The following is a 25,420-nucleotide window of genomic DNA, read 5'->3' on the forward strand; positions in this document are numbered from 1 at the left end:
TTCAAATATTTATAAATTAAAATAATAAATTCCGTGTGAAAATTATAGAATGATTAATTTTAGGATAAACCTCATTATCTTAAACTTCAATTTTGGAGAACAAGTACTCCTCCAAAAATTTCTTTTCCTTTTCTTAAAAATTATTTTGTTTGTTCGTTATCTAATAAAGGCTTTAAACGTACTATATATGTCTTTTATATATACCATAATTTAAATATAAATCTACTTGGAATTGTTCTCTCATTTTGAAAACTAAACAAATATATAGTAGTACATATAATACTTTGTCTATTAAATATATATACATGTATATATACATATACATATATATATATATATATTTGGTAGTTCATTATTTTTACTACTATTATGCTTTATTATCTCATATCTTGTTATAGAAAAATATTAAAAATCTGAATTTTATTTTATATTATGATTTCATTAATAACATATATCATTTTAAAATTTAATACTGTTTTAACGTGCCATTTTCAATTATTAATCTTCAATTGTCTTTTTTTTTTTTATAAATATAAAATTTTTTTATTCGTTTATTTTTTATAGTCCGTCAAATACTATTTAACCCTGTTCCCTCTTCCTAAATTATATATTAAGGCTAAAAAATAAATATTTATTTGATGAGAAATAAAATTAACATTATCATTTGAAAATATATAGAAATTATTTCAAATACAGAAGAGGGACTTTACAATATATTTTCATGGAACGGTGGTACCAAAATTATTGTTTCAAGAAAGATCTTTTACTAGAAGATAAGCAAGTGAGAAGTTGTTGCGGACAGGGAATTAAGATAGTTGATTGGACATTACAAATAGCTTTTACTACCACTGCTCAAATATTTTTTATTTTTCTTTTATTTTATTACTACTATTGTATCAACTTTCTCAATATAACAAGTGCCAAATTTTTTTATCAAATTTGTAAAAAAAAATCATTTCAAAATATTAGGTTAAAAGTTTGCCTATTTATGTTTAGACATCTGAACCATCAAACTTTATTATCTGGTATATTATCATCATCAAAAAAAATTACGTCAATACAAAAAGAAGTATCAAATAAAAACTTAAATTTTTTTTTGTCTACTACAATTATACATTAAGTGTTATTTTTAACTATAATTGGAAGTATTTCCTATCACTACAATCATCGTATTTCATATTGAATATTTCTCTATTTAATTTCATAACCTTTTACTAAAAAAGGACAAAGCGGAAGTACTTTATTTGTCAAAGAACAAATTTCTAGGAATTTACTTACTTCTTTTAAAATAAAAAAGATATTTCTAGTAATATTACTAAAAGATTTATCAAACAATTTAATATACTATTTTATATTGAAATACATTATAACAAAAAAGGGTTCTTTTTTATTAGAAATTATCATTTTTAGTTTCTCCAAAAATCGTACGTTTGCCTATTTAAAAATTTTTTTTTTATAATTTATACCACCTATATTGTGGTTATTTTTTTACAGGTCTATTAAAAGAATTAATTTCCTATATTTATATTTTATTAAATTATCAAAGAAGGAAAAAAATATTATTATAAATTACTATTATCTATCAATTTTATCTATCTATCTATTATTACGAATATCAGGAAGCCTCTAAATTTAATAATTAAAGTTTTACACAAAGAAAAAAAAAGTTAGAATTATTTAAAGAAAATAGGAAGCTATATAATATTGTGTATTGTTGTATAGCCATTAAAAAATCACAAATTAATAATAATCTGCAGCTGTCGTCGTGGTTATCGTTTCCTTCTTCTTTGTTGCCATCTTCTTTAGACTGGTGGTGGTTAGAGTTATCCTCCATCTTGTCAATTCCCTCCCCCTTAAAGTTGTCTTCATCAAAAAGAATTACTCATCAAGTGCCATCAATTTCTTTATTTTCTTATTTCTCTACAACAACTACTACCAAAAATAGTGGTTGTAAGAAAAAGAAAAAGAAAAATTATTGTCTACATCAAGTTTTTGGTCGTTTTTGTCCTTGGACTACATCAAAAAGACATATCAAAAATTGTTATACACAATTGTCTAATACAAATATCATAAAAACAATTTTAAAATGTGGAAAATTAAACAGAATTTTAAAATTAAAAAAAAAACATTTAACAGACACTGGATTGTCAAATGGAAAGGAGGTAAAAAAATTTTCATATTTAACAAGAAATTTATTAAAAAATAATAACAAAAGTTTAATTTCCAATAGAAGGATAAAAAAATTAAAAAGGTGGACAAAAAAAATATTAGTAAAAAAGAAACGAAAATTAAAAAAATGTTTGGTTGAGATGTCATCTACTACTTCATTAGTGATAAAAAATATTAATAAAGATGATTTAGAGGAAGGTAGCGACCACCAAACATTGATATCAGACGACAGCTGCAGATTGAGGCATGAATTGATGCCCCTAGAAAATAGTTGTCTTTCACAAAAATTAAAAAGAAAAAGATTTGTTACAAAAGAGTGTACAGGAAAAAAACGGCTTTACTTAAAACGGGATGATCATTATATTGATATATATAAAGATAATATTTTTGTTATAAATAATATGATGGAAAGAAAAATAAAATATCTTGATATAGGATATGATTTTAGAGAGAATGTTATGAAATTTGATACAACAAATTATGATAATGATGAAAGTTTAAATAAATTGAAAAATAAAGAAAAAATAAAAGGAAAGTATTTTTCTAATAATAATTTTGGAAAAAAATTTTTTATATTTTATTTATGGTTATTTTTATTGTTTCATTTTGTTGGTGGAAATCATTTAGTTGAAAAACAAAAATATAATCAATATCAAAATGGTGAAAGTTTTTATTTGACGGAGGAATTATTTATGAGGCATAAAAGAATTGATAAAAATCAGGTATTTTAAAAAATAATTTTTTTTTTATTAATAAATAAAATTTATTTATAGAAAATGTGCCATATATGGAATCACTTTTCACCCAAAGATTTATGTTCCAAACGTCCATTTGATCGACTAGATTTATTAAGAGAAATATCATTATTTACTTCAGATTGCCCAAATTCATCAGCAAATGTTCACTTATCAGAACTTTTTAGGTTGAATTGGTCTAAAATAAAAACATCACATGATTTATTATCAGCAACAGAACACCTTAAAGATGGAGAAAATGGTAAAGATTGTTTATTAAGTAGTGTTGATTCAACAAAATGCCTCAAATGTTTTCATAATATTGGAACAAAGTTAGAAAAAATTACTTATGCCTACAACATTTTTAATAAAACTCTTCATCGTTTTGATTGTATGTTGGCAGTTGACAGTGCCTCAGCAACACGTCCATTCTCCCCAAATGGTACTTGTGTTAATTGTAAGGTATGTTTCTTTTTTTTTTTTTTAATTTTCTTAATATTGATAATATTACTAAAAAGAAAAAAAATTTAAATAGTTTTCTAATAATTGTTTTTCTATTTTTTTTTTTAAAAGAAAAATATTTTTATAAAAATAATGTTTTTATTTGATTAATAAAAATTTATGTTAATTCTATTTTAGATATGGTATCGAAAATGGTTGTTGGTTCAATTAATAGATATATGGATTGAACCAATTTGTATAAATTGGTGCTACTATGCTCAATTAGCATGTCCCCATTTTGCTACTAGTAAATCAGTAGACTATGCAGGACACCCAACTTTCCAATGTCGAGGTGGGTTATTTTAACTATATACTATGTGGTTTTAATTTAATGTTTTTTTTCTTTTTTTTTTATTTAATTTATATTCCATTTTGATAATAAGTTTTTTTATTTCATTTGGTTAAATTAATATGATCATAAAAAAAAGCATTAGTTTAATTGATTTTTTTAATTTATTGTAGATACAAATATACCAATAAGTAATAATTATCCATCAAGGGATTTCAATGATTTAAAATATAAGGATGATGATAGTACAATGTCATTATCATGCAATTGTTTACATCCATGTGATTTTTATCGTGATTTAAATTCATTAGATCCACTAAATGAAGAAGAAGTAAAACAATTAAAAAATTCTAAATTAGATCATCATGATGTATTTTGGGATATAAATTTTTGTAAATTACGAAAATATAAATGTAGTAAACAAAAAAAGAAACAAGCTTATTTAACTGGAAAATATAAAAAAATAGTTAAAACCAAAGATGGAAAAATTGGTAAAGAAATAAAACAAAAAAATGGAACAGGAATACTTTCAAAAATTATACAAACTTCATCATCACCAACTAACTCTCTCAATTCAACTCAATTAATATGCCTTTCATTAAATTTTTATATTTTTATTATCCTTCTTCAAATAATAATTTGACTTTATTTTATAGATATATTCAAAACAAATATTTTTTATAATAGTTAACATGAACAAAAAGACAAATTATATTTTTTAATGTATATTTTAAAATGTTTTTATTTTTTGAAATCACTTTTTTTTTAGCCAATTATATTTTTATTAAAATTTCATTTTTATTATCTGCTTAGATCTCCTTTTATGGAAATTATTATTATTTTTTTTTTCCTGTCAAAAGATATTTTTATAGTTTTATTTTATATTAATAAATAAATATTATTTACTAATTTTATTTTTAAATAATAAAAAAAATTCTATATATTAATATTTAAAATAATTATTTTTTTTTATATAAATATATAAATAAAATTTTATTTTATTTTAATGTTATGAGAAAATACAAAAAAAAAGAAAGAAGTTAATGTACATAAAAAATTATTTTAATTTAACAAATATCTCTTCATCCTCCCGATTACATTCCTCTACTCCACATGATGATATCTTGGAGGTGGATTCTCCCAATATCCTTTTATAATTTGACTTCTGCTTCCATAAATCATTTCCTCTTTCGATAGATCCATGTTTGGAATTATTCTTCCCATTGATGGTGACCTCAGTTGAACATAATTTCTCTGATATATTTTGTCCATCCCGTTTATCATTGGTCCGTTTGCATGGTTTGGTACTTGTGGGTATTGATGATTCCTCGAATATATTAATGAGGGTGTTGATGGAGCGCTTTGATTCAAGTGTGTCTCTCTCATATAAGAATTGTTTTTCCCTTCCTCCAGTCGTCTTCTCATTATTGGTCCATTCATTGGTTGTGTCCTCATATATATTTCCTCTCCCTGTTTTTTCTCTCTCCGCATCATTTCCCTTGGAGAACAATAATATACTTCCTGTTGATGATAAATTGGTAATGTTTGGTATATGATCTCGTTTCCCAGTTGTTGTGGTAATGGAGGTGGAGGATGTATTGGAAATGGTTGATGATAATGACTTCCTGGACCTACTTGAATTCTCTCTGTTGGGTTGACATGTTTTTGTATCCAAACTTTTGTTTCGTCCAATGGTCTTGGAAGTGTTGAGTATATTGGTTGTTGTATTGGATGTCTCTTGTCTGTTCTCTGAGTTGAATTTTTTCCATTCTTGGATCCATGGTTTGATGATTTGCTGAAAGTTCTGGCATGGTGGAGTAATTTTTCCAATCCTGTCGGTTTTCGATTCGTATTCCTCGAAAAGTGACTTGATTGATCTGGTTGCCGTGTTTGAATTGTTCTTGAGTGACTCCTGGCTCTCCTTTGTTGGTAGTCCTTCTCTGCCATGTTCCGTATCCCGTTTCTTTCCATGTAAATTCGCTCTGGCTGGTGCTGCTCCCACTGGACAGCTGTCTGGAGTGGGTGATTGAATTGGTTGAGATGCTGTCCATATTGTCCCTGTGGTGTTGCCTGGTATTGTCGGTAGTTGATGTTGGGATTCTGATGTTTGGATTGGAGGATTGTCGTAGATTGGTTCTGACTTGTTGGAGAATTTTGGCAAGCTCTGATTGATATGGCTGTTGAGGTGACTGGATTCTCTATAAAAATTATATTTATAAGAAAAAAATTATATGATTAAAATTTTGAATCATTATTTATTAGTAAATATTAAATTAGTTAATTTTAAAAAAAGTGAAACACAAGGGAAACGTATTTTGATAGAAGAAAAAAAAATTCTATCTAAATTATTATTAATTTTATCATTAATTTTTTGTTCAAACAAATACTTGCTCAATATTTTTACTTTATTTAAAAAAAAATAAAGTTTAAAACATTTATAAGTTTTTTATTCTTATAGATATGTTTAAAAAATGCCACTAATTTTTAAAATATTTTTATACTTACCTTCGAAATGGTTGATTGTTGTTCTTGAATTGTTGGTCTGATGGGACTGTTTCTGTTCCTGTAAACTTGTAGTTTGACTGACATTTCCACTGCTTTCCTTGGAGAGTCTCCTGGCTGAAGTAACGGAGTTGGGAGGTGTTCTGTTGAGTTCCATTGATTGATGTTCCTTCTTTTGGATATCTGTTGGTTTGATAACTCTGCTTGTGACTGGTATACTTCTCCTGAATTCCTGTTGTTGTTGGTTTTCTGATATACTTGTTCCCAGTGTTGGTGGTGGGCTGTCGGAGATCTGGAGTATTGTGGTCTCCTTTCCTGATTGTAGGATGTTGGATGATAGTGAATTGTTGTGGATCGTCGTCTTGGAAGGTTCTCCTGATAATTGAATTGTTGATACTTGATTGATGTTGCTCTTCCAACTTTCCGGTTTGTTGTAGGTATCTGTAATTTGTAGGCAAGTGATGGATTGTCTTTGAGGTTGAAGATCCAATTTTTTGATGGTAGTATATTCTAGAAAAAATAAAAAAAAAGAATTATTAAAATATATAAAGAATTTTAAAATGCATTAAACCATGCTGCAGTGCATAAAATGTAGCTTGTTTATGATTGTTAATGAGCATTTAGTTTAATAAGTAATATGTGAAAATTAGTTTAGCAATTTGTTAAAATATGGTATTTTTATTTAAATTGTTTAAACATAAATTATTAAATAGCAAAAACTGATGTAACTATTAACATAATTTTGAGTAAATCTTTTTAGGAATTAATGAAAATAGTAAAATATAAATATTTTATCTTTTGTTTAAAATGTGAAAAAGTGACATCTAATAAGGAAATTATGAAAATTATATATTTGTGATGTAAAAAATGTGCATCAAAGTATAAAGAAAAACTTTTTTCGTTACTTTGTAGTGTATTACAAACTTCATTTGTGATATTGTTCTTATTAAAAACATTACTTATATTAATACAAACCTGACGTTTTTCTTTAAACCAATTTTTAGGAATTTTTTTATCTAAGTATTGTTCTTCATTAAAGCGTCGAAGATGGCTAAAAAAAATAAGCAAAGGAAGAATTAAAAAAAAAGTAAAAAAAATAAGCATAAGGGTATAATGAGGTATAACTCACTTAGCCAAAGATGATGCGTCAGTATATTCACGATAATGGCATGGAGGTATATCGTATTCTGGAACAAATATTTATTATATTTTATATATTTATATATATAAATTCATATGAAAATATAATTTTAAAATTTTTTATTATTTTACAATTCTCCCAAAAAATAAATCCCCCTAATTTTATTAAAAAAAAAACTTAAAATATAATGATGAAGCCTCTAAACAATTTAAACATTAGATAATAGCATTAACAACAAATTATTCTTGATAGAAAGAATAGAAAAAAAGCAAACATCTTATGAAAGCATGCTGAAGACAAAACTCTAACCATTTTCATAATTTGGTATCCCTTTATCAAAACTAATAGAAGTTAGTGATGTATTTTTAACAAAATCATATTCAACATTAACAATAGAGATTGAAGGAATTTTAAAACTACTATATAGTTTATCTTTAATATAATGCCATTCTTTCCAAACAATTAAAGTATATTCTTGTTCTTGGGATTTAAAGAATTGGCAAGATACATCAACTATCTCTAATGGAGAAGAACTGGAAATAGAATTAATTTTGATTGTTTCAGATCTATTAAATAATACATCACTTTTACCATTATTAGTATTTTTAGAAGATTTACTTCTAACTCTATCAATTGTTTGAAGATAATTATTATATTTAGTTATTGGTTTCCTAATTCCCCGATAACGATCTAGAAGGTGTAAATTGTCGGAATGAGGTAATGGTGATTGTGATGAAAATGTATCATCAGAATCATCATCATCATCATCATTTTTTTTACCTTCATTATTATTATTTAAAGAGAGAATACTTTCTCTCCAATTATTTTCTTCAATCTCATTAGTATCACTATAATAATCTCCAGTTTGGAGATAATTAAAACTTTCATCTACATTTTTCAAAGCTTCTTTTATATCAAAATCCTTACCTTCATCATCAATTCTTGAAGCTTCAGGAAAACTATTAGTATATGTTTCATTTAAATATTTTTCTTTATCTACATACATAGTATTATCTATTTCTCTTGAACTTTGACTACACTCATCATATATTTCTTCCATATTACATGAATTTCTATATTCTCTTCTTCTTTCACGATCATTATCCTGTAAACTACTTCGTTTTCTTATTAATCCATTATTTTTTTTTGAAGAGTATGGAGGATCAAATAAAGTTTTATCTAATTTTGGTCTTAATCCAGGTATTTTTATTCCTGGATTTAAATGTTGTTTATTATCATTATGACTTATTTTAAGATCATCAACACTTTTAGTTAAATCTGAACAACTTCTTTTATCACTACTAAAACTTCTTTTATCTGTACCAGAGGCAAAACCACTGGAAGAATCTGTAATTGAACCCGAATATGGCTTTAAAAATCTACTATTAATAACATTATGATTATATCTTGGATTAACTTCTGTATTTGATTCCTCTGAATCATCTGATGAAGAATGATTTCTTTTACCCTTTCTTCTACTAATTTCATAATTTGAAGACATTTTTAAATTATGTTTTTTTCCATCATCACTTAAAATTTCATAGTATGATTGACTTCTTCTTTTACTATTAGATAAAATATTAGAACTTTCTATTTGTTCTTTTAATGCTGATCTTTTAATAGATGGTATAATAGAGGGACATCCTAATTCTCCATACATGCAATTTAAATCAGCTATATGAGGCATCTTTGTTTTTATCATATCTAGAGCAACTAAATTAATAAGCATAAACCAACATGGAGTTTCCATTGGATCATCAGGTTGACCATCCTTAACTAATGCCACTCTAAGACAAGTTTTTAATAAAATATTTTTAACATCTTCTTCTGTTTCAAAAGAATCTCTTTCAAGAGATATTTTAAATTTTTTCATATCAAAAACTTTAAATATTCTATCATCATCACTCATATCTATACCTCTTTTTGTAATAAGTTTTCCCTGTAAACGTAATAATTTCTCCCCAATACAATGTTTTTTATTATTTTTCCAATTTTGTACAATAACTGGTGCTGCCCCTCTAGCCATAGCTTTTATATTTCCCTGTGAATCCATTTTTATTATAACACCATCACCAATTTTTTTTCTTAATTCAGAAGTTTGATGATCACGATCTGGATTAGAAAAATAATTAAAACCAATAGTCATTCCATCAAATTCTTCATCACCACCATCAACAATAATTGTTGTCTTTCTAAGGTATGCCTTAGCAATCCTCCTATTTTTTTCCATTATAATTAATTTTCCCCATATTTCATCATCAAGAGTTCCTTCAGAGAGGCGTTGAAGGACTTCATTTAAGTGATCCTATAAATATACATATATATATATATATAAATTTTTTTTTTTAAATAAATAGAAACTTACGAGTTGAAATTGATCAATATCATACCACATATCTTCATCAATAATACTTTCACAATTATTTTCAATATTTATTTTTTCTGTATCTTCACTACAATATATTTTACTATGATTTACTTCCTGGAACATAATTTTTTTTAAATATTTAATAAATAAATATATTATATAAGCAATAGATAAATAAATAGCGATAGAAAAATTAAATATTATTTTTCACAATATAAAAATAATTTTCATGTGAAGAAGAAACTTAAAATATTAATTATTAAAAATTTTGAAAACATCAAATATCTTTTTTTTCTAAATAAAAGGAATATTATAGAAGTATGAAAGAAATATATTAAGAGATAAGAAATAAAAAAAAGTATTAAAATTAAATATACATTGTAGATATTGGTTAAAACTTTAAAATATACCTTAAATATCTTTTTTTTTCAATAGTTTAAAAATAATATTTTATATATTGTATATATATATATATTTAGTGACAATTTTAAAATACCTCATTGTTGATTGTATATTTTGAAAACTTTATTTTATAACAAATAAATATATAAGAAATATTTTGACAAGTTAAAATGAAATATTTAATATATTTTAGCTAAATTGTAAAAATTAAAATGTATATAAAAGAGTAAATAAATCTCAATAAATTAACACAAAAATACAATAATAAAATGGTTTATAAAATGATTGAAGAAAGTTAGGATAACTAGAGAATAGAAAAGAGATGAAGAATATATTTATGTGTTGGTGGTGCAATTAAGATATAATGGTAATCTGAATAATTTTACAAATTATTAGAAAGTGGTCCCAGGTAGTTTATTGTTCTCAAATATTGTATTAAAAGATTTAATATACCTTGAGACTTGAAAATAGTTATTGTTACATAATGATAGGGGATAAAAATTAAAAACTATTGTAGTGATATAATAATAATATTATTATTTAGGTAGAGTTTTGTAAAAATTTAAAGTACACATTCTATTAGTACCAATCAACTTTAATGATATTGAAACTTGGTGATATAACTAAATATTGTATAATTTTTATTAATAATATTGTATTGGTCATTATTATTCTTTTTACTCATAATTCATGAGAACTAGTTTTATTTTTTTTTTATTGAATAAGTTTATTATATAATTATTTATTAATAAGATTATAAACTTTTCACGTTACTTACTTTTTAAATAGAATAATATCCTGATTTTTAATTAGGAAAGAAATTAATATAGTAAATATAACAAAAATATTTTTACAGTTACAATATTTTTATAATAAAATAATAAATAAAAAAGTTGGGGAGAATAAATAATAAAAACTTCTAGTAAACTTTTTAACAAAACAAAATATGTTAACATTTTATTCATAGACAAATGCCGGTGTCTTATAACAAAGGTACAATAAATATTTTTAAAAAAATGGACATATTATAACAGAAAATTGATATTGTAATATAATAGAAAATATAATAAAAGAAAAATAATATACACATTTTTTTTGATAAATTTAGATAAAAGTATTGTTGTAATTTTGTGATCAAAATAAAAATTAAAAATTCTTTATTTTTCAAGTATATATTTTTGATATCACATTTAATATCTTATATTAAATAGGAAGGGACCAAAAAATTAGTTATAAAAAAAAATAAAATTTAATAGTAATAGTAACTTTAAAATATATTTTACCTCTAAATAAAGATTTATTCTTTATTACTACTATTATTCTTTTTTTTTATTTAAAATGTTATAAAATATTTTTGTCTTAATATCATCTCTAAAACATTTTATTATAAAAATTATTGATGTGGTTTGATAATTACTATTTTTTGATTCTCAACACCATCTTCATTTTTTTTTTCTAATGTCTTGTAGTATAGTATTTGTAATATAGCAAAAAAATATTTAAGTTTTAGCATTGAGATTTTTAACTTTGTATTTAGTAATTTATTTACCTTTTCTATCTACCTGACTAGACGATAGATTTTTTGTTAACAGTTTCGTAATCTTATTTTATTGGTTAAGTTTAAAATGAAAATACTATTAAAAATGATATGATTCAACTCACGATGTTTATGCTACTTTTGTTAACGATATTTTACAAAGAAACAAAAAAAAAAGTTCATTTTGTTTAAAACAAAACAAAAAATGATTTAAGTGTGGGTGTATAAAAGATTGAATAATTAGGTAAAAAAAAAACAAACTATTAATAAGAAAATAAAAAAGAAATTAAGGGAATGGCAAAAGAATTAAAATGATGAAATAAAAAAAAAATAATAAAAAAATTGTATATAGTTAATAGAGTAGTCATAAATTTTTTTTTGTAGAAGGGGGAGCAAGTTTTAACTGTGAAATAAAAGATTATGTCAAGATAAGGTACTTAAAATCATAATAATGTTACTGGTCAATCTAAACAATCTCTTAAATTTTTTATTACAAATGTATTGTAGTTAAAAAAAAAAAAATTAAAACATAAAAAAAAGATACAAAGAGGAGAGGAATATTGAAAGGAGAGTGTTGATTAAATTATATGTTAAGTGAATAAATGATAAAAAGTTTATCTTATAAAATCTACATTTTAATTAAACATACCATATTTGATAAACTTTTTTGATCTAACAACTATATTAATAATAAAATTGTTACAGTAGTTTAAAAATATTTATATTCAAAACGTTTCTTTAACATCAACTTGAAAGTTGATAAAATATTAATCCAATGTTATTTCAAACCAAAATAACTAAATATAGTTATGAAAAAAAATATTCTTATCAAATACAGTTAGAATAAAATACTGATAATAAATGTAAAATTTTAGTTATATAAAATTATGTTAAAATTAAAATGAAGACAAAATAATTATATTGTAAATTAAAAGTAATATTTTTGTTAAAAATTATTATTGTAATCCTAATTATTGCGAAAATAAACATTCCACATTCAATAATCCTTCTTACTTTTAACTGGTAATAAGTTAAAATTATTATTTTAAATAATAGGGTAGGATAAGTTAAAATTTATTAATAAGTATTCTTTAAAGGATTATCTAATTTGTTAGTAAGGTAAGAGTGATAAGAAGTGGAGAAGTTTTTTGTCAAAATTCTGTATTGTAAAATGGTAAATACCTTTAAATTTGATAAGTTGAGTTTGTTATTGTAATATTAAAAATGTCGAAAATGAAAAAATGTTAAAATATTTTTGCAACTAGTAATTTCGTGATAGAAAGAAAAAGAAAGGAATATAATTATATTTAGTGTATTGTAGTAACGATGACAAAATGGTTTCTTATTGTTTAGTTTGTTTGCTGGTGAAAGTTATACTCAAGTTTTAACTTGTCAAACTTCTTTACATTGAGGATATCATTGAAGTTCTTTGCTTTTAATGTTAAGTGTTTATTATTTATTACCTATATTATTTTGGAACAAGATGATTAAGGAGGAGGAGGGGGAGAGAGAGAGAAATAATGAAGTAGGCCTTTTCAAGATGGAGAGTAATATTTAAGAAAATATATACATTTAAATGTTTTCATAAATTTTTATCAATAAGGAAATTAAAACTAGCCTTTTGCTTTAAGGAAATTACTTTTTTTTTTCTTTCAATGAATCTAAATTTACAAATATTTACAACCTTTTTGTTAAATTTTTTGATGTTTTAAAAAAAAATATATATATATATATTATGTTAATATGTATTTACAATAAAACAGGTATATACAAAATTTTCATTTGATAAATTTTGATAAATTTTTTTTTCCATTAAATATCCCTTAAGGAAGTTTGATAAAGATTATTGAAGCAAAGAAAAAACGGCGATAAGCAGTATACTTTGTTAATTAACATGTAATTGAAAAGATTTTATTTTATAAAAGATTTATTTATTAAAAATTATTCCTTAAACTCTAATTAACTATTTATTAATTCCTAGAACTATTTTAATATTCTTTCTCATCATCATTGAAAATGCACACATGTATATTGTAATTTAATATTAACATATGTCATTTATCATAGTAAATTGAAATTAATTAGGAAATAGTGTAAAAAGAATAAACTTGTAGTAATTTTAAATTATTTAAATTATATTATTAAAAATAGGTTCGCATGTTTATAAAAAAAATGTTTAACATTTCTCAAGATACTAATTATGAATTTTAAAAAAATAATTACCTTTTATTTCTTTATTTTTCCCTCTTAAAATTATCATAACATATAAGATTCTTTTTAACCTCTTTATAAATATTGAATATGAAAAATAATTTATGGTTTTGATGAATGAAATAATTTTCCAATTCTTCTCTTTAATTATTTATCTTTACACAAACAAATGAACTCTTAAAATGATAAAAAAAATGACGACAGAAATTTTTCATTCCTTTTGACAAGTGGTTATTTATCAAAATAATTAATTTTATTTAATCTTAAAATATTATATTATAAATTATATAAGGTCTGGAGGAAAAAAAAAAAAAAGCTAAACACAAATATTGAGTCAATAGGTACGTGACTTTATAAAAGAAAAATCTTAAAACTAATGATAATATGTTTTATCAGAAAAAGCTGAAAGAAAAAAATTTTAGTAGTATATTACAATTTCATGCTTTTAATTTTTAATCTTTATCTTTTTCAACTTCCATATATATTAAAAATTTTCATGCAATTTTATAAGTTTTTTTTTCTTAATATTATATGACTTAATAAATATCAATTGACATTTGTTAGTAGAAAGCATAAAGTATTGGTTGTAAAAATAAAGTTGTGTAATAAAATAATAACAATATATTTTATCATAAAGTTTTTTTTTTTAAAAAAAAATATTTAAATTAAAAAAAAATCATTTGTTACAGGTATTGGAGCATGTTTACAGATATATATATATAAATATATATGTTTTAATGTTTTTGGATTATGAAATCATAAGTATATATATATATTTAGAAAACTTTTTTTTTAATATAAAAAAGGTGATATAAAATACACTAACGATCTTTTATATCTTTTTTAATCTTCTAACTAGGAATGTTGATAAAATATAGAAGATAAGATAAATGTATATATTTTATTTTAAATTTAGAAAAGTTATTTTAATAATTTTTATCACATCATTTTCTTGTTGAATTATAATAATTTTAGTCAATGAAGTATTTATTTATTTAGTCACACTGAATTATAAATTAATATTTTTATCACAAAAATAATTTTAAAAATTAATATTATACACTACATATATTGTTAAACAACATAAATGACGAATATCAAAAAGTAGAGCTCAAAGGACAATGGTAAAAAGAAACATATTATTATAAATTTAAAAAGGAAGTTCAAAAACAAAATCATTCATCAGAAAAGTTCAAAAATCTTCATTAACATTTTTAATTTTTTTCCTCATTAAAAGACTATGTACTTTAACAAACCATATATGTCCTTTCTTTCTAATTTCCAAGAGTCACAAATCTATGAAATTTTTCTTAACGTATTTATGCAATTGAACTTAATAAATTAACTATTTTTTTTTTCTTTTTACCCTATCCTTTAAAAATGTATGGGAAAAGAGGAAATTAAAAAATGCTTGGAATTAAAAAATTTTCATTGAAATGTATTCGTTTTTTGTTTAACTACAAATTTCTGAAATTACATTTCAATATTACAAAGTATACTCTTTACTTCCTTGTTTAAATTTCTTTGCCACCAACCCATATATAGATGTATTTGTGTATGAAATATGTAGATATTATATCTGTACATGTGGTTAGCTATGAATATTTTTACTTTTCTTTATAAAATATTATTACATTTTTTTTTTGATAATTTTTTTTATATATACTATTATCATCATTTAATTATAATTTTAGGATAGTATAATTATTAATTAAAATAATGTTAAATTTAAAAAAAAAATTTTTTAACTTTAATTATATATATATATAATATATACATATATATTATTTTTTGTATCATTAATTTTTTTTTATTTATTTATTATAATCTATGTTAAGTAAAAAATTTATTCATTTTATATATCAATAGCATGAGAGATTATATTAATTTAACATCAAAATTTTTTACATGAAAGCATATTTTTAAAGACTAATATTAGAGTAGGCAAGAGTTAAAAAAGATTACTTCCTTGTATTTATAAATTAAGGGAATTCCTTGTTAAAGACATTTAATTGCATAACCTTTTATTTAATATTTTAATAAATATATAAGTAAAAATGTTTAATTTTTTTAAGTTAATTTTTTTTTTTATTATCACATATAAATATATCTATATTTAAAAGAAACAATTTTTTACATACCTTTTTTAATATATAAAAAATGGAAAAAAAAAATTTTCTATTAAATTTAAGATTACTTTTAATTTTTTTTTTTTAATCTCATTCACCACTATCAAATAATTTATTAGTGCATGACACTTAAAAATATAAAATTAATAGTAAAACAAAATTTTTGCAAACAAATTTCTTAACTTTTCATCTATAATATTATGGTTAACCAACCAATAATAAGAAAAAAGATAATTACTATATATTTATATAATATTTAAACTAATTTGTTTATTAAGTGTGCCAAAAATAAATTTCATTCTTCTTCTAACAAATTATAAATTTACTTTTTGAAGTTTTAAAATTAACCCTCTAGAAGTATGAGGAAGTTGAAGGAAAATATAAATATATGTGGTATGGGAAGCAATACATATATAATAAAACTTTGGGAGATTAATGTCTACATATAAACTACGTGACAATAGTTATTCTTTTTGTTGTTTACAACTTATTAAGAAACATTTTTTGGAGATGACCCATTGAAATATTTAGTAATATTTATATAATTATATTCCCATTTAAACATTTATTTAACTAAATGTTATCTATATTACGTCAAGAATCACCCTAACTACTTTTCAATAAAAAATGACATCTTTTTTTTTTCTAATATAATAGATATCTTTAATGTATAATAAAGATAATAATAATATTATATCTTTTGATTATTTTAAAAGTTAACTTAAAATATGCCTGATTTTGATATTTAAAATGTTGAATAGGAAAACTATCAACTTTTGCAGGAAGATAGAGAAATAATTTTTGATCACCACCAGATGATTATTATATAAAAATGAAGTTCATTTTCTGCCCACTCTTATATATTCTTTTTATTAAAACTTGATATTCAATATTTTGATTTCATCAACAAGCAACAAATAAAGAAAGACAAAGATGACAAAACTTTTAATACTTTTTAGAAAAAATAGTTAAGATAATTAAAAAAAAAATTGTTTGTATAAAATAATTAAATTTTTGTTCATTCTTAATTATATTTATTATATTTAAAATGAGTAATTCTTTACAGGCATACTATATATATTATTATATATACTTTTATTTTAAAAAAAAAAAAAAGTTATATGTCATATATATATATATATTCTTAATGTTATTTAAATGATAGATTAAAGCTTGAAGTTTATTTATATTTTCCTTTATTTTAGGTTTCAAATATATATATATATATATATATATATATATATACATGTAATTACAAAGAAAAATTTTTGTTATTAAATAAATATCCTTTTTATATTTAATGATGAAGGAAATTATGAATAAATATTATTATTAATTTTTATTTATATATAAAATAATTTGTAAAGTCTAGTTAAATCACTACTAAAAATTTAATAATACATTTTTAAAATAAATTTACTAAAAGTATTATTTAATAAAAATTTTTTTATTTTTTTTTTGACTAATAGACACTCATCTATTATTTTAAAATAATTATTATGATAGAAATAAAAATACTATTTTATCTTTATTTTTCATAATATTCTAGTTTTTAATTTGATTTATTAAAACTATAGTCTTTAAACTAATATATATATATATATATATAGGTTTTCTCGTTTGTGTACGTGCAGGAAAAACATATGTAAAATTATTTTTCTAATAATATTTAAATGTGACCTTTGAATGGGAAGAGTTATTAAAGTCCTAAAAAGAGCAAAATGTTGTAGTAAATTTTTCTCTTCCTGGTTTGTACATTTTTAAAAAGTGTAAACTTAAAATTTATATTAAAAAAAAAATTCTCTCATTTCAATATGTTTGCCCTTTTTTGGGATAAAGTTATTAAAAGTACTGGTAAAGAATTATAGTTAAACGTTGATAGGAGAACAAAAAAGTCAAAGTATATTTTAGTTATAAATCATTTTTACAAAAAAAAAAAAACCATTTTTAATATATAAACATATTTGACAAATGACTTGATATATTTTGATCAATTATCATAAATAATAACTTTATAGTTATAAATATTAAAAACAACATTTCTTTGTAGATGTTCTTATTAAAAAAGGTGTAGTTTATTATTAACAATATTATCTATAAAATAGATATTTACAATAATAGTAAAAAATTTATTTCCTTCTCTACTATACATTTTTATTATCTTATCCTTTTTTTTTTTTTTTATTCATCACATATTTATCATCAACTCTTAATAATTGTTCCTCATTTTTTTTTAATCTTTTTAAAGGAACAAAAATATTTTAATCAAATTTCAACAACACACTTTTTTTTTAAGACAAATACTTTTGCAACCACTTGAAACATCAAATTTTTACCTCAATCACTTTTCTCCCCACACATTTTTCTTTCCTTCTCTTTCCTCATCCCTCTCTCTTTTCTTGGATTTAAAGGAAGTTAAAAATGAATAAATTAAAAATGTTCTATTTTTATAATTTATCACATCATTTTAAAAAAATATCAAAGAATAATATTTTTATTTTTGTTATTGTCTTGAGATCCAAAAAAGTTATCCTAATATTAAAATAATATTGTATATATATACATATATTTATTTATTATATATATAATTTTTTTTATACAAAAATAGATTTAATAACATAAATAAAAATATAATAAAAAAATCTTTTTTTTTTCTAAAAGTTATTAAATATAGATATATAAATGTGTATATATTTATACTAAAAATAAAATATAGTTATTTAATAATCATTATTTATTATATTATTATAATTTAAAAAGTAATGATACATTTTATAATTTTAATAATGTTATTTAATTAAAATTTATCAATAAAATAAATATATAACATTTTATATTATATAAATATATTTATTTTTGTTATACCAGTTGATTTTAAAGTATAGTAGACACCTGTAAAGATTATTTTTATATTATAATATGTATGAACTTCCAAAAATTTTTATTAAATTTTATAGTTTATCTATATTTTATTATTTGTAAGAGAAAAGAATTTTAGTAATGGTAATACAAAACAATTGCCCTTCTATCAGGTTTTTGTAATGTAAGATCACATATCAAACAATTTTGATCACCGAAAGATCAAAATGTGTAAGTATAGGGGGAATTTTTGATAAACAATATATTGGTATTTAAATATTAATCATTTTCTACTTTCTAATTGATACTCTTTTGATCTGGTAAAATAATATTTACTCCTTAATATTAGATTTTCTTAGTAAATTTTAAGTTAGAATAAATAAAATCGAGACTATTTGTTGTTATCATCAGATATTTATATATATATAATATATATCCTATTATATTTTTGTATCTTATATAAGGATAGCATAATTAAAATTTATTAATTTCTTGTTAAAGTTTTGTGTTCAAAATTTGTTTCATCAATCATTAATTATTTGAAAGAAGAAAATAGATTAAATTAAGATATCAAAAAGAATTTTATATTTTATAAAAATAAAAATTAAAAATATTTATAAAATTTTTGCACACTTATTTCTATTCCCTTGTTTAATATTATTTATTTGATAACTTTTTATTTTAAAAATGTATGACTTTTAATTAAGTAGATAGTGACATCTATTTTTTTTTTTTTTATCATTACTAATAAATATATTTTATTCATTACATATATGGAAATTATATAATATTTTGTGTTCCATTGACAGTATCTTATCATTGGTAATAATTTATATTTCGTGAAAGAAATAAGTTGATCAATGATATGATCTTTTGTTTTTATCATTATTTTACTGTTATCACGTATCCTTAATATAGAAATTGTTACGTGATAAAAAAAATATACATGTAGCTTTTAATAAGGGTTAAATCAATTTTATTAATATGCACGTCAAATGAAGTATTATTCATATATACTTAATTCTTAGAAAGTACACAAGATGGAGAGAGGAAAAGGAGAAAAAATAATAAAATAGTGTTTTATCAATGTGTATATTGCTCTTTGAATTATGATAAGAGTTATCGTTGAAAGAACAACTAATTTTAAAATTTTTATTATCTTCCTGTATTATATATATTTATTTATATTTAATTGTATACCAAATGTGGATAGTTAGGTAGAGAGTATATAAATGTCTTTGAAAATAGAAATATTAAAAAAAAAAAAAATCACATATATTTCTTAATGATATATATGATAGTATTTTTCATAAATTTTTTTTTTTTTTTTTTTGCTTTCAAATTGGTTGTTGTACATGTAGAAGTATAGAAAGAGAGGAAGGCGGATTATTCATGAAGGGATGGTTTAAAAAGATACCATTTAAGATGAATGTCATTATATGAATTGTTTAAATTTTTCTACCTTCTATTTTTGTATATTATACTAGAAAATATTTAGTTTTTATAGAACAAATATTTTTCTGCTTTTTTTTTTATTTTGTAATATTTTATATGAGATATATAATATCTATATCAAATTATTTTAAAGTTTATTGAACTTTTATGATATAATATATTTATTTGAAATTCTATTTATACCCTGAGATAGATACAACATTATTTGTATTTTATGATTAATATTTTCTTATTAATATTATTTTTTAACATTTTATATAAAATATTTTGAATATATTGTAAGCTATTTGATAATGATTATATTGTTATACCTGTTGTTGACGTCATCATATCAAACTACCTAAAGTATTAAAATAATATAAAAATATCCGTTAGCCAAAAAAAAAAAAAAAAAAAATTATATATTTAGTATGAAGATATAAATAATATATATAAAATATTATAAAAAGATATATTAATAAATTAGGAGAATAGAAATGAAACAATATTCGAGATGCGTCAAATAGTAATGTGATAAGGAGAGAAAAGAATTTGTAAAAATAATTATGATCGTTAAATAATTTTGATCATAAGTATATTTCAAATAGCCCAAAGACCACCTCTCATTGGAAGCAAACAACATCATTATTATATTACACATTTGATAGTTGAAAATTTTAAATAAATGATCATCCTTTTATTTAAAATTTCTACAAATCACTTTTTAAAACTTTTTTGCCATCTATAAAAGGGTAGTCCTTTATTTATCTTGTAAAAAAATACTAAAAACACTTGCTCTTTTAAATTTAAATTAACTTTTATAATATGTAAACTACAAACATTCAAATTTAGGAGGCGTTATTTTAAAAGTTTGTTATAAATTTAACCAATTTGTAATATATTTTTAGTTTTTGTTACCTGAACAGAGACTATTATTAGATTATATATATATATTATATATTTTTATTATTTATACTTTTTATTTTCCGTTTAACTATTACTTTTATGAGTACAATTAAATATATTAACATATTTTAAAACTATTTCCTGTTGTAGAAAGTTTATTTTTCTTTGTAAAGAATTAAATTATTTCTAATAATAATTATATTATTAATATTATATTATTGAATAAGGAACTTCATAAGAAGAATCAAATTTTTTATTTTTTTACACTTTTTAAATATTTATGATTTTACCATCTATAAAGGATCGTTCAATAATGACGACTGCACAGATGTTAAATTGTATTCCTGAAGATGACAAATCCAATTCTGATAGTAGGGATACATCAACCTCATCACCACAATCATCTTCTAACAATAATTATGTATCTTCTCCACAAACATCTAATGGAAATATGAATAATAACAATAATAATAACAATAGAAATCCTCAAACAGTAATTCCATCTGATTTATGCGTTGTTTGTGGAGACAAAGCAATAGGTAAACATTATGGAGCTGTTGCTTGTAATGGATGTAAAGGCTTCTTCCGTAGAAGGTATGTTTATATTACAAAAAAAAAAATACAAGATATATTTAATATAGTATCAAATACTTTTCTTTTTTTATTGATAATAACATTAAAAAAAAATTTCAAACTTTGATATTTTTTTATTTTATTAGAAAGGCTGAGAGGTGAAATTTAAAGTATAATTTTATAATTTCACGTACAATATATACGTGTCATTTGGAAAGAATCAGTTAAAACTAAAGATAAAAAATTATATACTATTCTTGATTATCATTACCCCATGACTTGAATGATTTGATATTGCATGTACTATTAGATATGTAACAACGAAAATGGTATTATTAACTTTTAAAATTTATCCTTATAAATGAAAAAAAAAAAAAATTTTTATTACTTTAAAGTTTTATTTACAATTTTTAATCATCAAAAATATACGATGTTATATGTATGTGTATTAATCTAACTTCGTCATATACTATTATATTTAATATAATTATTTTTTTTTTTTATTTCTAAGAATTAGAAAAATATAACTATAAGTAGAAAAGATATGTTGTTTGATTTTTGACTCTTTTATCCTTTGTAAATATATATTAGTATATATAATGTTGTAATTTAAAAAGTTTAGTGAGAAAAAGATAATTTTTTAGTGTTTTAAGTTATAGCATTATCATTAATAAATGAACCGGGAATTTTTTTATATGAATAAACAAAAAGCAACCATTAAATAGAATGAATATTTAAATGGTTTGATAAAATTAAACAAATAAAATTATTTGTCATTTTTAGAGGAAAAATTAAATATCAAATTAACAAGTAGTAAAATAAGTAACATATAGAAAAAAAATTTTTTTAACTTAAAACTTATTATAAATTTATTGTTAAATTAATTAGTTATTTATAAAAATAAGTAAATTTTATCTATGATCTTTTTAACCAATTGTCTTTTGTCAAATAAATTTACTTTACCAAACTGTTATTGTTACTGCTGACGACATAAAACTATAACTAAGAAGATAAATAGATAAAGTGAAATGAACTTTTATGAATGATAATAATATAAATAATTGCATCAAATATAAATATATCTTTGAATGACAAATTAATACATTGTTTCATAAATCAACATCATTTTTTTTTTATTAGAAATGCTTAAACATCACTTTTTTTTTCTATTACAATTAAAATTTTAAAATTAATACATTTTAAAATTTTGTTGAATCACGATTAATAAACTGTTATTTTACTATCGATAATGTTTGTTTAAATTAAAATTAGAATATAATTAAAAAAAAAATATTTCATAGATATCATTTTTATTTAATTTTTTTTTTATAAATAATATAAAGTGTATTATAAAATATAAAATAAGTAATTAAATAATAATATAATTAATTAAAAAAAAAATTTATTATAAAATTACGGCCAACGGCATTTTAAATATTTAATTAATTTAATTAAATATAGTTAGTTAGTCAAAGAAAAATGATTTTATAAACTTTGAAATATTATTTCATTTAAAAATAAGGAAAAAAAAAAGATTTAAAATGATAATTTTATATTAATTATATTTAAATTATAATATTAATGAATTTAATTTTAAAATAATAATTTAAACAATTTTTTATCTATATAATATTTACTAATTTTCTCTTTTTATTTATATATATATTTGTGACGTTTTATTGTTACATATTTTAAATATATCTAAAATTTAGGTTACTGTAAATAATTTTCTTTTTTTTATTAAATATAATAAAATATAAAGTATTTTTAAATTAAGAATATTAAAACTTTTTTTTATTTTTTTTAGTGTATGGCAAAATTTACAATATACATGTCGTTTTAATAAAAATTGTAATGTTGATAAAGACCATAGAAATGCCTGTAGATTTTGCAGATTTCAAAAATGTTTAGCTGATGGAATGAAACCAGAAGCTATTCAAAACGAGAGAGATAGAATTGGAAGTACAAAAAGATCTCGTAAACGTGAATTTACTTTAAGTGGAGATGGAGATTTATCAAATCGAGGACCATCATTTTCATATGGTTCACATTTAGGTGGATGGGGTACAGGTATGGGATCAGAGAGATGTTCCCCAATTGATTTGTCTTTTGACGCCTCTCGCCAATACATTGAAAATATTTATAATGTTGATAATAGTATACCATTAAGCACCTCTGAAAATAATAATCAACTTACATCAAGACAAAAATGTATAAATCAAATAATATCATGGGCCAACAAATTATCACCAATTAATCAACTTAGTGTAGATGATAAAATAATAATATTAAAAAATTTTTCAACACCATTTTCATTAGTTAATACATTACAAAAATCAGTTAATTCAGCTCATATTGTATTACCTGATGATCAAATATTATCATTATCTTCATTTTATAATAGTGAAGTTTCAAATATTATTTCAAAGATTCTTGATGAATTACTTGCACCATTAAGAAGGATTCATTTAGAAAAAGCTGAATTTTCTGTTCTTAAAGCATTAATAACATTTTCATCAGATATTTCTGGTATAAGTTTATCTGCTAAAGAAAAACTTCGTGAGGCTACTGATACATTGTTAAAAAGTTTTTTTACTTGTTTAACACAAACATATTCAGGTGTTGAAGCTTCATTACGTATCTCCTCAATACTACTTTTGATTCCATCATTTATATCTGTTGGTAGAATAATTGAAAAAAATCCTTTACTTGGACAATTATTTGGTGTTACTGATATAAATTCAAATCAAAATAATCCTTCAACAATATCTATTAATCCAACATCTTCAACTGCTAATAATAGTATAACTAATGTTTCTGTTAATGGATCTATGATACAACAAATGACTAGTCAATCACATATTGTTCCTACATCATCACCAAATTTGATGGAAGCATTTTCTTCATCAGGAACATCAAGTTTTTTTAATGGATTTAAAAATGATTTGACAAATTCAACAGATATAAATTCTATCTTAAATCCAGCATCATTATTAAGTAATAAACTAATGAAGTCACCAGAAAATCTTTTTACCACTGATAAATCTTCAGATTATAAAAATGCTATTCTTGCCAATATGTTAGCAAATGCCTCATCTAATACTAACAATTCAACAATAAATAGTAATAGCATAATATCTAGTTTGGCAAATCCAAATTCATCAGTAGCAAATCATATCTTTAACAATTACAATCGTTCAGCTCCAGGAATGATTATATGAAATTATGTATAAAAAAAGAGGTATTATGAAAAAAAAAGTATATGTACTATTTACCTATTTTTTTATGAAACAGTAGATCATCAATTTAATGTAAGATCAAATTTGTATTAAAATATTTTAATTATTCATAAAAAAAATAATCTTATACAAAAAAATATATATATGTTCCACAGAATACTGGTATTTGAAATTATAAAGAAAAAGCATATTCTACAATATCAATATATATTTTTATTTCATACTAATTTGAATCTCTTCATACTAGAAAATGATTCACGTTACCAAGTTAAAATTTAATTTCTAGTCTCTCACAGTAAAAATCATATTTATATTGGAAAAAATTAAAAGAATAATTGTGGAGAAATAAATAAATTAATATCCTGTGTGTCAAACTCGGTTTTTTTTTTTAATATATATTATTATTGTAATTATTTAAGAACTTTA

The 25,420-nt window shown here is 21.5% G+C and overlaps 3 protein-coding genes across 3 annotated transcripts; 2 read left to right on the top strand and 1 right to left on the bottom strand.

Moving 5' to 3' along the window:
- Nucleotides 1-2,309: 2,309 nt before the first annotated feature.
- Nucleotides 2,310-4,336, top strand: SRAE_2000358900 (Hypothetical protein; the record flags this gene model as incomplete). Its single annotated transcript, XM_024654799.1, has 4 exons — nt 2,310-2,891; nt 2,943-3,365; nt 3,543-3,696; nt 3,867-4,336. 4 exons carry the CDS (start codon nt 2,310-2,312, stop codon nt 4,334-4,336), a joined length of 1,629 nt encoding a protein of 542 aa, XP_024508135.1.
- A 461-nt stretch (nt 4,337-4,797) lies between these two features.
- Nucleotides 4,798-9,827, bottom strand: SRAE_2000359000 (SMAD domain, Dwarfin-type and SMAD/FHA domain and SMAD domain-like-containing protein; the record flags this gene model as incomplete). The annotated part of the gene is made up of 4 exons (XM_024654800.1): nt 4,798-5,891; nt 6,199-6,705; nt 7,646-9,641; nt 9,702-9,827. The coding sequence occupies 4 exons, from the start codon at nt 9,825-9,827 to the stop codon at nt 4,798-4,800; spliced, it is 3,723 nt and encodes a 1,240-aa protein (XP_024508136.1).
- Nucleotides 9,828-21,462: 11,635 nt separating this feature from the next.
- Nucleotides 21,463-24,976, top strand: SRAE_2000359100 (Transcription factor HNF-4 homolog; the record flags this gene model as incomplete). Its single annotated transcript, XM_024654801.1, has 2 exons — nt 21,463-21,776; nt 23,563-24,976. 2 exons carry the CDS (start codon nt 21,463-21,465, stop codon nt 24,974-24,976), a joined length of 1,728 nt encoding a protein of 575 aa, XP_024508137.1.
- Nucleotides 24,977-25,420: the final 444 nt, after the last annotated feature.

Source organism: Strongyloides ratti (assembly GCF_001040885.1).
Source record: "Strongyloides ratti genome assembly S_ratti_ED321, chromosome : 2".
Lineage (NCBI taxonomy): Eukaryota > Metazoa > Nematoda > Chromadorea > Rhabditida > Strongyloididae > Strongyloides > Strongyloides ratti.